Source organism: Theropithecus gelada, chromosome 14 (genome assembly GCF_003255815.1).
Source record: "Theropithecus gelada isolate Dixy chromosome 14, Tgel_1.0, whole genome shotgun sequence".
In the NCBI taxonomy this organism is placed as follows: domain Eukaryota; kingdom Metazoa; phylum Chordata; class Mammalia; order Primates; family Cercopithecidae; genus Theropithecus; species Theropithecus gelada.
Genome location: NC_037682.1, coordinates 65,027,600 through 65,043,113, shown reverse-complemented (window position 1 = coordinate 65,043,113; position 15,514 = coordinate 65,027,600). Strand labels below are relative to the sequence as shown.

The following is a 15,514-nucleotide window of genomic DNA, read 5'->3' as shown; positions in this document are numbered from 1 at the left end:
CTGTGTGTCAAGGAGAGCCCCTGCTCTTTTCTGGACCAATCTTGAAGCCTCAGTTACCTGTTCTGGGATTCTGTCCCAAGAGCTGATAGTGGAAGAGACAGGCACGCTCTCACATCAGGCTGGCAGGAGGTCGGTGTTGAGGGAATTAGCTCAGGGAGCAAAGGCATGGGTAGGGAAAGGTGACTAGGGGTAGGAAGGAGATGAATGGGGGTGGGGTCCATAGATCACGCTGTCTGCCACAGCATCCCCAGCTGGACTTGGTGGGGCTCAGGCAGGGAATAGCTGGCATCCAGACATGCTGACAAGCATTCCTGAGCAGCCTGTGTCAATGCAGGTGGGAGCTAATGACACAGAGGAAGACAGAGTAGAGAGGGCTGATGGACCCCAACTGCAGGAACGGTCAGGGATGCCTTGGTGCAGTGTGGGCAGGGGGACTGGCAGCTACTTTCTCTGAAGAAAGCCTTTGATGGAGTCAAACTGTCCTAGGTGTGTGCTCTGGACTGGGAGTAGTGTGCTACTCATATTCTGGCCATGCTAAAGGGCTGCTGTATACTTTGTCTCCCTGCCAGTTTTCCCAGGAGCCCTGGAATATCAGAACAGCTGATCTTCCAATACCCATTCATATACCTGCTCCAGGCCAGTTTTTGATCCTAGCTCTGACTTAACCTTAGAATCATATTCCTAATGAAATGGGAGACTGCACTGCAGCATGCTGGAGGGAGAGCACAGCTTTAGAGCCAGGGGCCAGGCCTCCCTTTCCTTCACTAGCTGTGTGACCTTGGGTCACTTTTGAGCTGCAGCCTGTGAAATGGGGTTATATTATGTATTATGAGGTTATATTATATATTATGTATCATTATATTATGTATTATGAGGAGTTGTTGTGAATGTTGGAAACAATGTAAATAACATGCCTATTTTAATGTCTGGAACATGGAAGAGGCAAAATAAATGGCAGCTGTTATTAATTTCTTTTCAGAGTGAGATCCCATCTGTGGCCTCTTTGATGGAAGGGAGCCAGAACCTGCTTGCACAGCCCCAGGGACAGGGAGCTCACTCCCTCCAGGGGCAGCTCTGCCTGGAAAAGCTCCTTCCTGAGATGCAGCTAAGACCTGTCCCAGTTTTGTCTCTGGGGCCATAGTGCATGCTGCTCTGCACCATTTCCCCAAAGAATCTCAAGCAATGTTACTGGCAACACAGCGCGTCCCTGCATTGCAGGAACAAGGCTCTGAAAGTCCCCAGCCCTGTTCAAAATGGTACATTTCAAGTCAGGCTTACATAAGTCACAGAAATCCCTTCCCCGGTCCCCTAGAGTCTGGAACATAATGGATTGTATCCTCCTGGGTCTGCTTATTTTCCTGGGTTAGGAACTCTCCCAATTCCCTCGAACATTCTTCATACAGGAACATTCCTCATCGGACAACTGGGTTATGGTCTCAAGTCTATCATGTCAGGGTAAGTCACTTATGTTCACTGAGCCTCCAGTTCCCCATCAGTAAAAATGAAGAAAATAATACTATCTCACAGGTAAAGATTAGCTTGGAAAAGTAATATGAAAGTTTAAGGTTTGGAAAAGGCACTTGGTAAGTATTAAAACAATTTTTTTTAAAATCACATTTTTGAAATAGGAGTCAGTAGGTAAGCCCATCTGGTATTGCCCTTAGCTCTTTATAACACTTCCAAAGAAAATCATTCCAGAAAGTCAATGCCACTCCTGGCTTCAGAATGATGGCAAATCAGGTAGAGGATGCCCTCCTATATGCATAAACTAAATCCCCAGGGTCTGACTTCTTCTGTGAACAGCCTCCTAAGTTCTAGGCTCACTCACTTATCTTATTCTGCAGGCTGGCACCAAGGCCCAGAGAAAGCCCACTAGATCCATGGTAGAGGCTGGATCTCATGTCTCCCAACATCCAGCACCATTATACCCCAGTGCTCACTTCCTAAGAAGAGAGGTGAAGGGAGGATAATCTCTGGCCCAGACCAGTTGCACCCAAGACTAGGATTCAGCAAATCTTTGTTAAGCACTTGCTATGTGCATGACACTGCATCCGGGCCAAGTACTGTGTTACCCCTCTTCCACTAGCCCAGTGTCATTCAAGGAATGGTTGGTCTGGAACTCAATCTTGGTGAAGGCTGATTCTATCTTGCTCATCTCTAGAACCCCAGTGCCTGGCATAGGCTTGGAACAAAGCAGGACCTTAGCAAGTATTTTTTGAATGAATGATGAATCAATAAGCACTTACTAAGCACTACATGCCAGGCCCTGTGGTAGGAGAAATTCTATTTAATACAGCAAGCCTATGAGGTTAGCATTATACCTCCATTTTACAAGTGAGGAAACAAGGCTGAAATAAGTGAATTGACTAGCTCAAGCCTTCACAAAAAATTGGTGGTGGAGCTGAGACTGGAGCCCAGCCTAGGTTACTGTGGCCTGGGCTCTAGCTGCCGCCCCACAGCTGTCAGGGCCCTAGGCCTCTATCCACCTGTCCCCTTGCCCCAGGCCTTCCCTGATTTAATTAAGGATTCTGGTGAAGGGCTAACTTTTGAACCCAGAAATAGCAAGACTAGTCTCCTAGTTCATACACAGCTCTAGATTAATCTTACTCAAAACACAGCTCTATCACTTTTCTGTACAAGAATCTAGCCTAACTCAATGTAAACAACCTGGGTTTAAGTTCCACCTTTTCAATTTCTGGCCATGTGGTCACCTGGGAAGTTACTTGTCTCTCCAGGCCTCATTCACCTTCCTCTTAGGCCTAACTGCACTTCTGAGAACAGCTGTCTGGGATCTCAACTTCTGAAAAAACGGTGGAGTAATCCAGCTCAGCCTCCACACAGCCCCGTGACTCAAAAAAACTCCCTGGGCATGGGGAAGAGGTATTCCTCTTCTGAGGACCCCAAGGGAGGCCGATAACCCTCCCTGTAGATGGTCTGAACAGAGCAGGAAGGTTCATGTGTGGTGGTGGGGTGCACTGCTTAGATAAGCACCCTCACTGGCAGATAAGGAAGCCCGAGCTCACCTAGCCTGTTAGGGGTAGGCAAAGTGGACTGGCACCCAGAGATCCTGACTCCCAGACAAGGGCTTCCTCTATGGCCTCTCCTGCCTCCTCTACTTTTCCTCGTGCCTATTATCCTGCACCTGTTTCTTTTTTAAAATAACCCATAGAACCCTTCCTGACGCAGAGATTCTAGTCCTGCTGTGTAACCTTCAGAAAGGCTTCCCTCTATGGGCACTTGCCTCCCAGTCTGTGAAATGGGGGCCTCGGCCTTAACGTTCTCTCGGCTCCCTCTCAGCGCAGAGTCAGTGATCTTTGACTTGAATGCCCTGCAGTAGAGTGCCGCCGTTTCCTTTGCAGAGCAATTGCCTTTCCGCCCTACAATCGCAATGGCCTGGCACCTGCGGCCAGCCGCAAAGCGACTTGTCCTTGCTCGTCCCTCTTGCGCACATCTAGCTGGTAGGGAGAGTGGGGTGTTGAGGGGCTGAGAGGAAGCAAACGCCAGAATTCTGTATCCCACAGGGATGCTGACCCCCTCCCCACTGCAAACATTTCCCTGTGAGCGTCGCCCCCCGCCCCCCGACACATACACAAACACACTGCAGCCGCAAAGGCGGGCAGGAGACGGGGGCGGCCTCTGCGCGTGCGTCGGCGCGGAGCCCTCTCCCGCCCACGTGCGCGCCCCCGAGCGGAGACGCGCGCCGGGGCGAGCTGGCGGGAAAGCGCGCGGGAAGCCCCCGGCTGGCTCTCAGCGTGGGGGAGGGAGGCCAGGAGGCGTCTGGAACGTGCCACTGTCGGAGAGAAAAGGGGGATTTTCGCCTGGCGCTGGCGTTTCTACACTTCCCACCCGCCGACCAATCCGTTAGCTCCCCCCTTCCCCTGCCGCGGTACGACGCCCTGTGCCGTGGCCTCGCTCCCTACCGGCAGCGCGGACCGGCCCCTCGAACCCCGCTCTGGACGGAGCGGTTCCCTCAGCAGCCGGAGCGGGGCGCTGCGCCGCGCGGCGAGGCCGGAAATTCCCGCGGCCTGAGTGGTGGAGCCCTAGCCGGGAGCGCGGCACCACCTTCCTCCTCCCGGGCGGGCGGGGGCGTTAGGCCCAGCGAGGGCCGGGCCGCCTGAGTGGGTGGGGTGGGGGCCGCTGCGTCCGCCGGGAGCGGCCCAGCAGGCGGCGGACGGGGAGCGCGGACAATTCTGCTGCGGCTCACCCGCCGCCCGGCCGGTGGAGACCCTCGCGACCCCGCTCCCGGGGCCCCCGCCCCTTCGCCGTCTCCGCCTCCTTCCTCACACACCCCCGGGCCGCCCGGGCCCCAAGCCTTCCCGGTGCTCCTCCCCCTTTTCCTCGCACTCGCTCTCTGGCTGGGGTCCTCCTGCCGCCCGCCGGCCTGCTCCCTTCGGGGCAAGTCCTGCTTCTTAGGCTCTCCTTTCACACACGCGCGCGCTAGCTGGGCCGTCCCCTCCTCTCCGGCCCTCCTCCTCCTGGTCCTTGCTAAGGCTGCCGTCGGGGAGGATTGATGTCCCTTCAGCATCATGCAGCCGCCGCCGAGGAAGGTAAGGGCGCAGTTGGTGGGCTTTGGGGTTCCGAGGGATGCGTACGGGGAACGCGGCTGGGGCGACCGCTGCGCCCCCTCCCCCTCCCGCAAGAGGCCGTGACCGCCCTCGCCTTAGGCTTGTCACCGACTTGCTGCCGGCTCCAGGTGGGGGGCGTGCTCGTGAGTTGCGTTTCCGACAGAGGGGCCGCCGGGGCTCGTCCCTTTTCTACGCAGGAGACCCCCAGACATTTCACAAGAGTTTCGGGTGTGCATTTGTGTGTGTGCGCGCGCATGGCAATGCTGCCCGCTGCAAAGTGCATTCTCCGGGCTGCACCGAGGGGGAGGCAGGGACGCCCCGGCAGCTTTGCAGAGCCTTGTGCGTGTGTGATTGTTTAGTCTGCACCAGCTTTGAGCCCTCCAGCCGCTTGTCGCCAGCCCCGCCCGTTTGCAAATTTGCGGGGGATTTGTTTCTAGCCTAGCCTTAGGGTTTGGCCTGCTTTTCCCACGGGGCGGCCGAAAAGAAGTTGGAATAGTCACCGCCTCCCCACCCCAAGGGAAAATAAATTAAGGATTGACGGGTCCTGCCTCGCTCCCGACTGAGGGGCGAGGAGGTTGTAGTGCTGTCTTCTGAAAAGCGAGGACCGGGCCCGGGAGGTGCGTGGCGTGTGCACTGCGATCCGGGGTTGGATGACCAGGGTGGGAGTGACGGATGCACCCTGCTTGTCATCAGCCTCCCCGCTGCGCCCTTCCCCAGCTTTCCCAGGGGTCGAGGCTGTGTCCTTGTCTTTTTAATCCTACAGATAGATACTGAATGTCTACTCTGGGCACTGGGTGGATGAGGCCATTCTGTCCTCCCCTCGTAGGCAAACGTTTGCCTAACGCCTAACTCACCCGTGTCTGCTGCCTCTGCTTTCTCTCTTTCCTAATCCGGGTTTCTCCATTTAAGTGAGTCATTTTCTTTCGAACATGTACCCCCACCCCTCCGAGTGGTCCCACTCCTAAGGCCGAGATTCCAGACCCACCGTAACTTCGCACCCTGGGGCCCGGCCTGGCGGGCGAGGCTCTCTGGCCAGCAGGCGTTTGCTGTTCTCGCTGTTTGAAGTGGAGCCTCTACCGGGATCGGCTTGCCGGGGTAGTTTAAAAGCACTGCATATGCTGGAAGGTCACTTTAGCTTTCTCCTTTGTGAGAAAGAGATTGTGATTTGATGCGCTGTCAGCAAGTCGAGGGCATCATTCTGAGACAGTGTGCTTTTTCGCAGCCATTATGGAGTAATTTATGTAGTCGATTCATGCATATTATCATGATTGTGTAAATATTGGTCATTGGGTATCAGGCACTCTTAGGCTCCCAGCCCCCATCCACACTCTGCTCGCCTCTCCTGGTGGTTAAAGTCTTTGAATCTTTTTTAGAAATAGAAGACAGCCTCTTTTAAAACTCTAGGAAGACCTAGACATGGATTGAGCTTGTGTATGAAATGGAATGACTGGCAGTTTATTTTGCATGTCTTTAGTTTATAATATTTATAGTCGTGTATTTTCATTAAACCTCTGTTCAGGCTATTTGGCTTTAATTTTTCATTAAGTAAGTATCTTCAGTAAATAAAACTAGATGGCGAATAATGGATTTATGGCCTTCAGGGGAGAGGCGAGCAAGAGACATATTCTGACAGATGTATTTTCCTTAAGCAATTTTTTTGGGTTAAATTTGTAAAAAGACCTTCATAAATATATGGTGTATTTTAGGTGAAAGTTACCCAAGAACTGAAAAACATTCAAGTTGAGCAGATGACAAAACTTCAAGCCAAACATCAAGCAGAATGTGATTTGCTTGAAGATATGAGGTAAGGCTATAGTAAATAGTTCAAGGACTTCTATTTCTCTGTTTCAAAGAAGCTTTGAGTTACCAAGCCCCAGGAACTGATGATGGAATTTCCTTTTGGATTTCCTGCTTTAAGGCTGTTAGAACTTTGACTCAGCTGGAAATTAGAACTGGAACTAACACAATACAAACTTCTTCCTTCAGTAGGGGACCTATAATGCACACATAGTATTTGGAAAAAAGGACCTTAAAAGTCTTATTAGTCAAATTATAATAATTAAAGATTCTTGTTTAAATAATCTTTCCATGGAACTGTAACAATCATTTTATTGACCTTAACAGTTTTACACAGTTAGATTTTTAAACCAACACTTGTGGTTAATGGTTAATATCTGGGGGTGAGCCAGTCAACCCCAGATGATTATATGCTCTCACTGGGTTAAAACATGACAAATACAACTTTGTCTTTGAGTGCCAAATTTAGTGAGAAGTGTGTTTATCATATTTTATTTTATTATTGAGGTTACTCATATTCATAGTCAAGATAACTTTGAATAGCTAAGACATCTCGCTAATATTGTGAAAATCAGTATCTTTCTTCCTAGAGGGATGGATGACTTATTTTAATGAAAGAAATACCACTTATTTAACAGTCTTTTAATATAGACTGACAGTTCAACAAAGATTTTTGTCTAGAATGGGAGATGATTTGCATGGTGAAACAAGAGTGGCTGCAATTCTTATTTCCCTTTTGTAATACATTTATCAAATTGGAATTGGGTCTGTAAGCCTTATCAGTTACCTAGTTTTCTGGTAGTACACTTCATGTTGGTTTCATGAAAAATATTAACTCGATGGTGTTATTATAAAATTGTGTGTTTGAATTGCTGTTTGTAGCCCAAAGATTTTAGTTTTAAGAATTTCCTTTTTTTCCTCTCCTATATTTAGGCACTATAAGCATTTCTGTTGTATACGTGTCATTAGGGTTTCTGACTACGGCATATAAATCTATTCTCATCCAATCTGGATTTATCAAGATTGTTGTTTTCTGACTGAAAATTACAATTTTAATTCTATATTTGTCTTTCCCTCCTTGTTATAACCATAAGAAAATATTTAGACTTAAAAATTCCTATGCGAGGCCATGCGTGGTGGCTCACACCTGTAATCCCAGCACTTTGGCAGGCTGAGGTAGGCAGATGACCTGAGGTCTGGAGTTTGAGACCAGTCTGGCCAACATGGTGAAACACTGTCTCTACTAAAAATACAAAAATTAGCCAGGCATGGTGGCATGCGCCTGTAGTCGTAGCTACTCGGGAGGCTGAGGCAGAAGAATTGCTTGAACCCAGTAGGTAGAGGTTGCAGTGAGCCGAGATGGCACCACTGCACTCCAGCCTGGGCAACAGAGTGAGACCCTGTCTCAAAAGAAAAAAAAAAAAAAAAATTCCTGTGTGAGATATCTGAAACTCTTGATGTGGTTAAAAGTTTAAGGTTTTTAACTTATTAAGCAAACTAAGAAATCTCTAGATGAAGAAAGTAATAAATTTTCAGAAGCAGTTCAGGAAGGCAGAATTAGTGTGTAAGTGAAGATCCCGTGTGGGGTTATCGGTGGTCAGTGGTTGTAATAATTCCTGTTGATTGTGTCTTCTAAAGACTTCTTGATTGCATTTTGTCTGCATTTTTCCCCTATTGTCTGTAGCTTGGTGCAGGAGCTTATGGTAAAGAATATGGACACTGCAGTCAGACAGTCCTGAGTTTGTGTCCTGATATCTGTGCTGACTTGTGGAAAATGAATTAATCTTTATAAACTTAATTTTTCTCATTTGTAAAAAGGGGCAGTAATGGCCTCTGTTCCCCAAGGTTGTATAGATCAAATCACAATGCATGTGAAATATGGCACACATCTAAGCTAAGTTGATATAGTCTCTTGCTCCTGTTCCTGTTGCTTAGTTTGTATTATTGCTGATCTGTCACATTTGGCTTGCATTATACTAGTATCCTAATTATTGTAGTGGTGTCCTTATATCTTCCATCTCCCATCTCTCCTTTTAAATATTTCTTCCACATTACCACCAGTTAGCTTTCTAAAAACATTATTATAGATCACTCCTCTCTGGCCTTCTAGATAAAGGCCAAACACCTTGTCATAGTATATATAGTTCTCTGCAACCCAGCTGCAAGCTTCCTTTCCTGGCTTGGTTGCTACCATTTCATGCCCATGCATCCTTCCTCTTTCTTCCCCCAGCTCTGGTCGCTCGGGACATCAGGTTGTCTAATTGTGCAGTCTACATTCATACCTCTGTGTATGCTGTTGTCTGCCTGTTGGTACCTTTCCTCCCACTTTTTCACCTGACAAATTCTTGATTACCAATAACTGCAAGTTCCTTGTTCTCTGTGATCTCAAAGGATTTTGATTTTTGCTCATGCTTCTGGCATCCTCCCTCAGGTGAAGTCTTTGAAGTTATGGGCTATTACTCATTTTTGTATCTTTATACCCTTGTCAAATGAATGTGACTGGCCATATTTAAATGTATCTTATTTTTTCTTGGGTGAGATACTGTATACACTCTGTAGGGGGCTATGGGGGCCTCTGTTGAGCTTGTGTTATATACTTTGGTTCATGTGATCACTTTAAATACACTATCCTGTTTGTTGTAGAGTATATAATATGTAAAGGCAGAGATTGTTGGTGCTCTAAGGATTAACAGGTTATTTGTTTGAAGGAGTTAGTATGTTCTTCTATCTATATTAACTTAATGGAATGAATCCTTTCATTCCCATAGAGTTGTGAATAGGATACTGTATTACCTACTAAAACAAGGGTTTAGGTTTCTGATTTGCTTTTTTTTTTTTTTTCAAAGACAATATTGAAAAAGTTGAAACTTTCGCCTTCTCTTGGTATTCATGATAACTTCAGTTGCCTAAGGAAGGAGGTGATCTGGCTTCTCTTGTCTGCTCTAGCAAGTGGAATGATTTTTTAAAAGTTCATTGGAAATCTCTGAACTTGGGTGTTTTTTGTTTGTTTTTGAGACGAAGTCTTGCTCTGTTGGCCAGGCTGGAGTGCAGTGGTGCAATCTCAGCTCACTGCAACCTCTGCCTCCTGGGTTCAAGCAGTCCACCTGCCTCAGCCTCCCTAGTAGCTGCCACCACACATGGCTAATTTTTTTGTATTGTTAGTAGAGGCTGAGTCTCACCATGTTGGCCAGGCTGCTTTTGAACTCCTGACCTAAGTGATCCTCCCGCCTCGACCTCCCAAAATGCTCGGATTACAGGCATGAGCCACTGCGCCCGGCCCCAACTTGGGTTTTTATATGAATTAAGTTGTAAAGGATCTTGCTTGCTTTTCCTCTTTTGAGATTAGTGCTCCTTCTCACCAGTGCCTCTTGCCAGTTTTATGCTCAATTTAAGTTAGTATGAATTCACTCAGAAATGTACCAATAGCTTTTTATTCTTAAAGAAATTAGTAGTAGATACACACACACACACACACACACACACACACACACACACACACACACANACACACACACACACACACACACACACACACACACACACACACACACACACACACACATATATTTAATTTGAGGCAGAGTCTTACTCTGTTGCCTAAGCTGGAATGCAGTGGTGTAATCTCTGCTTACTGCAACCTCTCCTCCCAAGCTCAAGCGATCCTCCCATCTCATCCTCCAGGGTAGCTGAGACTCCAGGTGTGTGGCTAATTTTTGTATTTTTTGTAGAGATGAGGTCTCACCATGTTACTCAGACTGGTCTTGAACTTCTGGGCTCAAGTAATCCTACTGTCAAGCCACTGTGCTCAGCCTGAGAAAATGTCAAAAGTTTTTATGACATTGAAAAAAGTTAAAAAAAAAATACACAGCATATTAGACTGTAAATAGAATTTTATACTGAATTTTATCTATTTCTTCCCCCTTACGTCCCTTCTTCTTTCTTTCTTTCATTTTTTTTTTTTCTTAAGAGACAAGAGTCTTGCTCTGTTGCCCAGGCTGGAATGCAGTGGTGTGATCTTAGCTCACTATGTCCTTGTCCTCCTGGGTTCAGGCGATCCTCCTGCCTTAGCCTCCTGAGTACCTAGGACTATAGGCATGTGCCGTCACAACTGGCTTATTTTAAAAACTTTGTAGAGACAGAGTTTGTTTGTTGCCCATGCTGGTCTTGAACTCCTGGGCTCAAGTGATTCTCCCACCTCAGCCTCCCAAAGTGCTGGGATTACAGAAGTGAGCCACTACTGCTGCAACCCACCCCCACGGTCCCCAGTTCTTATCTTCTGGAATTTCGAGGGGAGGAGACCAATTATGATACAGTTTTTCTCCTTTGTTCTCTTCCCCTTCTTCAGTTCATTTGTTCTGCGGATGGCATTTGGAAGCTAGTATTTTGGGAATGAAGTGTGAGATGAAAAGACAACTAATTTGTTGTTAATCGGGACATTCCATGCTTTGGGGAGGTTTTATACTGATGTGTTTTCTGTTGACTTTTGCTATCAGCAGTAGACAAGTAGTCTACTTTCTTTTTAGTTTATTATTATATTTTTTTCTCTTTGCTTTTTAAGACCACTTACAATAAGTTTCTACATACTAGAGTCTGTGTACTTTTCTTCTTAGGATTGTTTATCCTATGCTGTGCTGAGTAGAGTCAGTTAAGAAAATTTTTTGCAGTGACCCAGAATATAAAGAACTACCTTCTTAGAAGACATTTTAAGGAGGTCTATAATATGGAAAAATTATTGAATTTTAGTCAGGTGAATAATATGTATGTTCATTTTATAGATGAAAGTGGAAACTGAGGCACAGTGAAATGAAGTGAATTATATTTGTGAGGACTCTAAGCTATTTGTCCTGATTTCCATACTACCGTACTGTCCCATGTATCTGTGTTTCCCAAGCTTTTAACCAAGGAACTTATCATGAGTCCAGTTGTAAAAAATATTTTGCCTATCAAAAAGTGTAATATATTATCAGGAGTCGGGGTGCGGTGGCTCATACCTGTAATCCCAGCACTTTGGGAGGCCGAGGCGGGTGGATCACTTGAGGTCAGGGGTTTGAGACCAGCCTGGCCAACATGGTGAAACCCTGTCTCTACTAAAAATACAAAAATTAGCTGGGCATGGTGGCACACACCTATAATCCTAGCTACTCTAGCTACTTGGGAGGCTGAGGCAGGAGAATCACTTGAACCTGGGACGTGGAGGTTGCAGTGAGCTGAGATAGTGCCACAACACTCCATCCTGAGCGACAGAGCTGGACTCTGTCTCAAAAAAACTCAAAAACCAAAAAACAACCCTCCCCCCAAAAAACAGTATATTATCAGGGAACAATTTGTTTTCTTATTTTTTTATACATTGAGCTGTCAGTCAGCTCTAAATCACTATTTTCAAACCGTTAATGTGAGTTTAGCCAAAGTCAAAGACGCTTAGAAAACTTTACCCCAGAGAAGGCTGAATATGTGATTTCTTATAGATGTTCTAAAGAATTGAAACTGGCTCAAGAAGCACCTGTCCTGCCTTTGCAGACATCTGGTGGTCTAGAGACCTCAAATGAGGAATTACTGTACTGTGTGTTACTTTCTCTGAACTGTAGATTCCCAGGAGTCACGGGAGATTGGATTCCGAGGTCTGTTTATGGATGTTCTGAGACTTTTTTTTTTTGAGACAGGTTCTCATTCTGTCACCCAAGCTGGAGCACAGTGGTGTGATCATGGCTCCCTGCAGTATCGATCTCCCAGACTTAAGTGATCCTTCTACCTCAGCCTCCTGAGTAGCTGGAACCACAGGCATGTACCACCATGCCTGGCTAATTTTGTATTTTTTGTAGAGACAGGGTTTCACTATGTTGCCCGAACTGGTCTTGAACTCCTGGGCTCAAGTGATCCTCCCACCTTGACCTCCCAAAGTGTTGGGTTACAGGTACGAGCCACTGTGCGTGATGCTGAGACCCTTTTTCAGTGTCTCAGAGACTGTTGTTATCTAGAAAGAGATCTTAGAGGTAATCTAATCTGGTCTAGAGTTTTTTTTTTTTTTTTTTTTAAAGGCTTTATTTATTTACAATGTACATACCATGTAAGTTACATGATGCGACTGCATATCGTATATGATTACATATCCCATTTAAAGTATACCATTCAACGTTTTTGTTTTTTTTTTTTTTCATAGGGTTGTACAATCATCACGCCAATTTAAAATGTTTTAGTTCCCCCTAAAAGAAACTTGGTACCCGTTAGCAGTTTCTCCCCATCACCCTCTCCAGCCTTAAGCAACCACTTATCTACTTTCTGTCTCCACAGAAATGGAATCTATATAAATGGAATTCTGTAACATTGTAGTTTCTTGTGACTGGCTTATTTTGGCATAATGGGTCCTTTTTTTTTTTCTTTTCTTTGAGACAGAGTTTCTCTGTGTCACTCAGACTGGAGTACAGTGGCCCAATCCCGGCTCACTACAGCCTCCACCTCCCGGGTTCATGCAGTTCTCCTGTCTCAGCCTCCTGAGTAGCTGGGTTTACAGGTACCTGCCACTATGCCCAGCTGATTTTTGTATTTTTGGTAGAGATGGGGTTTTGCCATCTCAAAACCTCAGTGAGGTTTAGTAGAGATGGGGTTTTGCCATCTTTTGACCTCAAGTGATCCACCTGCCTTGGCCTCCCAAAGTGCTGGGATTACAGGCGTGAGCCACCACGCCCAGCCTGGCATAATGTTTTCAAGATTCGTCAGGTTGTAGTATCATTACTTCATTCCTTTTTATTGCCAAATAATATCCCATTGTATGGATATGACACATTTTATTAATCCCTTCATCAGTTGACAGAGATTTGAGTTGTTTCTACTTTTTACTATTATTAATAATGCCGCTGTGAACATTCATGTACAAGTTTTTGTATGGATATATGTTTTTCTCTTGGATATATACCTAAAAATGGAATGTCTGGGTCATATGATAACTCTGTTTAACTTTTTGAGGAACTTTCAAACTGTCTTCCAAAAGACAGCTGCTCCATTTTATATTCCCACCAGCAATAATACATGATGGTTCCTATTTCTCCACATCATGGCCAGTGCATGTTATTGTCTGTCTTTTTGATTATAGGCATTCTAGTGGATGTGAAGTGATATTGTAAGTGGCTTTGACTAGCATTTTTCCAACAGCTTATGATGGTGAGCATTTTTTCATATGCTTATTGGCTGTTTGTATATTTTCTTTGAAGAAATGTCTATTCAGATGCTTTGCCCATTAAAAAAATTGTTTTTATTGAATTTTAAGAGTTCTTTATAACTTACCAGATTTGCAAATATATGATTGGCAAATATATGCAGTATTTTTTTTTCCCATTCTATGGAAGAATCACCTGAGTTTCTTTTTTTTTTTTTCTGATGCAGTTTTATTCTGTCACCCAGACTGGAGTGCAGGGGCATGATCATGGCTCACTGCAATCTCCACCTTCTGGGATCAAGCAATCCTCTGACCCAGCCTCTGGAGTAGCTAGGACTACAGGTGCACACCACCATGCCCAGCCAATTTTTGTATTTTTTTTTTTTTTTTTGTAGAGATGAGTTTTGCCATGTTGCCCAGGCTGGTCTCAAACTCCCGGGCTCAAGCAATCCACCTGTCTCAGCCTGCCAGAGTGCTGGGATTACAGGCATGAGCCACAGTGCCGGTCCTCACCTGAGTTTTTTATGTGCACTTAATTTTGAGAACCACTGGTAATGGAAAGAATAAGAACTTCGAAGGTAGGCCATAGATTGAAACCCAGCTCTGCTGCTTATTAGCTGAGTAATCTTGGACAAGTGGCTTAGCTTTTCTGAGCTTCAGTATTTTATATGTGTGAAACAAGATTAATATTGACCTTTTTGCTTTTCTGTGAAGTAAAATGAGACAGGTGAAATGCTAAGAATGGTAGGTATTTAGCATTGGTAGCTACTGTTATTAGTGGAAAACTGAAGTCCAGGAAAAATTTTGTCTTATTCAAGGTACAAAAGGAAGTTATTCTGTTTCATGAATTATAAGAAGCACATTCTTTTACATTTTTACATTTCTGAAATCAAGATGCATCTTATGGTTCTTTTAGGCTGTGATGCAGTTGTCATTGCCTCTTCATGCATGGAACTTGTGGGATGGGTATCAGCAGGCTTGTAAGAAAATTCCAGAGACAATGGTTGGAATACAAATATTGGATCACCTGGGCTTTTTTGATAGCATGGAGGATGGTAATTTGTGGAAAAATATGGATATCAATGACTGATTAAAAAAAAAGATTCAGAAGAGTTCAACTCTGAATATGACCCATTTATGTACTAGTTTATTTCATTTATCTTTTTTAATTATGCATAGAAGTAATATATGCTAAACTCTGACTAAATAAGTTTAAAATAACTCTTTTAATAAGTATAAATAAAAATTCTAAGTGACAGGGTATTGTGTTAATTGGCAGCATTTTTTCTTAGCAGAATATAAAATAATGTGTCTTGCAGTTAATGGTGTTTTTATTTTTTAAATTCAAAAATTTTATTTTTTTTTGAGACACAGTCTTGGTTTGTTGCCTAGACTGGAGTGCAGTGGTGTGATCTTGGCTTACTGCAACCTCTGCCTTCCAGGCTCAAGCGATCCTTATGCCTCACCCTCCTGAGTAGCTGGGATTACAGCTGTGTGCCACCATGCCCAGATAATTTTTGTGGTAATTTTTTTTTTTTTGAGACGGAGTCTCGCTCTGTTGCCCAGGCTGGAGTGCAGTGGCACTATCTCAGCTCACTGCAAGGTCCACCTTCTGGGTTCACGCCATTCTCCTGCCTCAGCCTCTTGAGTAGCTGGGACTACAGGTGCCCGCCACCATGCCTGGCTAATTTTTTTTTTTTTGTATTTTTAGTTGAGGCGGGATTTCACCATGTTAGCCAGGATGGTCTCGATCTCCTGACCTCGTGATCCGCCCACCTCGGCCTCCCAAAGTGCTGGGATTACAGGCATGAGCCACGTCGCCTGGCCTAATTTTTGTAGTTTTTATAGAGATGGGGTTTCACTATGATGGTTAGGGCTGGTCTCCAACTCCTGGCTTCAAGTGATCTGCCTGCCTCGAGCTCCCAAAGTGCTGGGATTACAGGCATGAGCCACCATGCCCAGCCCTCAGTGATGTTTTAGATATGATGAAAACTGGAAGTAG

At 45.3% G+C, this 15,514-nt stretch overlaps 1 protein-coding gene across 4 annotated transcripts in view; it reads left to right on the top strand.

Annotated features, from left to right (window-relative positions):
- The first annotated feature begins 3,734 nt into the window (after positions 1–3,734).
- The window catches only part of FCHSD2 (FCH and double SH3 domains 2), a 318,379-nt gene continuing 306,599 nt past the window's right edge, over positions 3,735–15,514 (top strand). For 2 of the 4 annotated variants that reach the window (XM_025355581.1, XM_025355580.1), the window contains exons 1-2: positions 3,735–4,547; positions 6,272–6,369. In XM_025355581.1, coding sequence (XP_025211366.1) covers positions 4,527–4,547; positions 6,272–6,369 — 119 coding nt within the window. In that variant the 5' untranslated portion in view covers positions 3,735–4,526. The remainder of the gene's footprint in view (positions 4,548–6,271; positions 6,370–15,514) is intronic. The other 2 variants (XM_025355583.1, XM_025355582.1) reach the window with 2 other exon arrangements.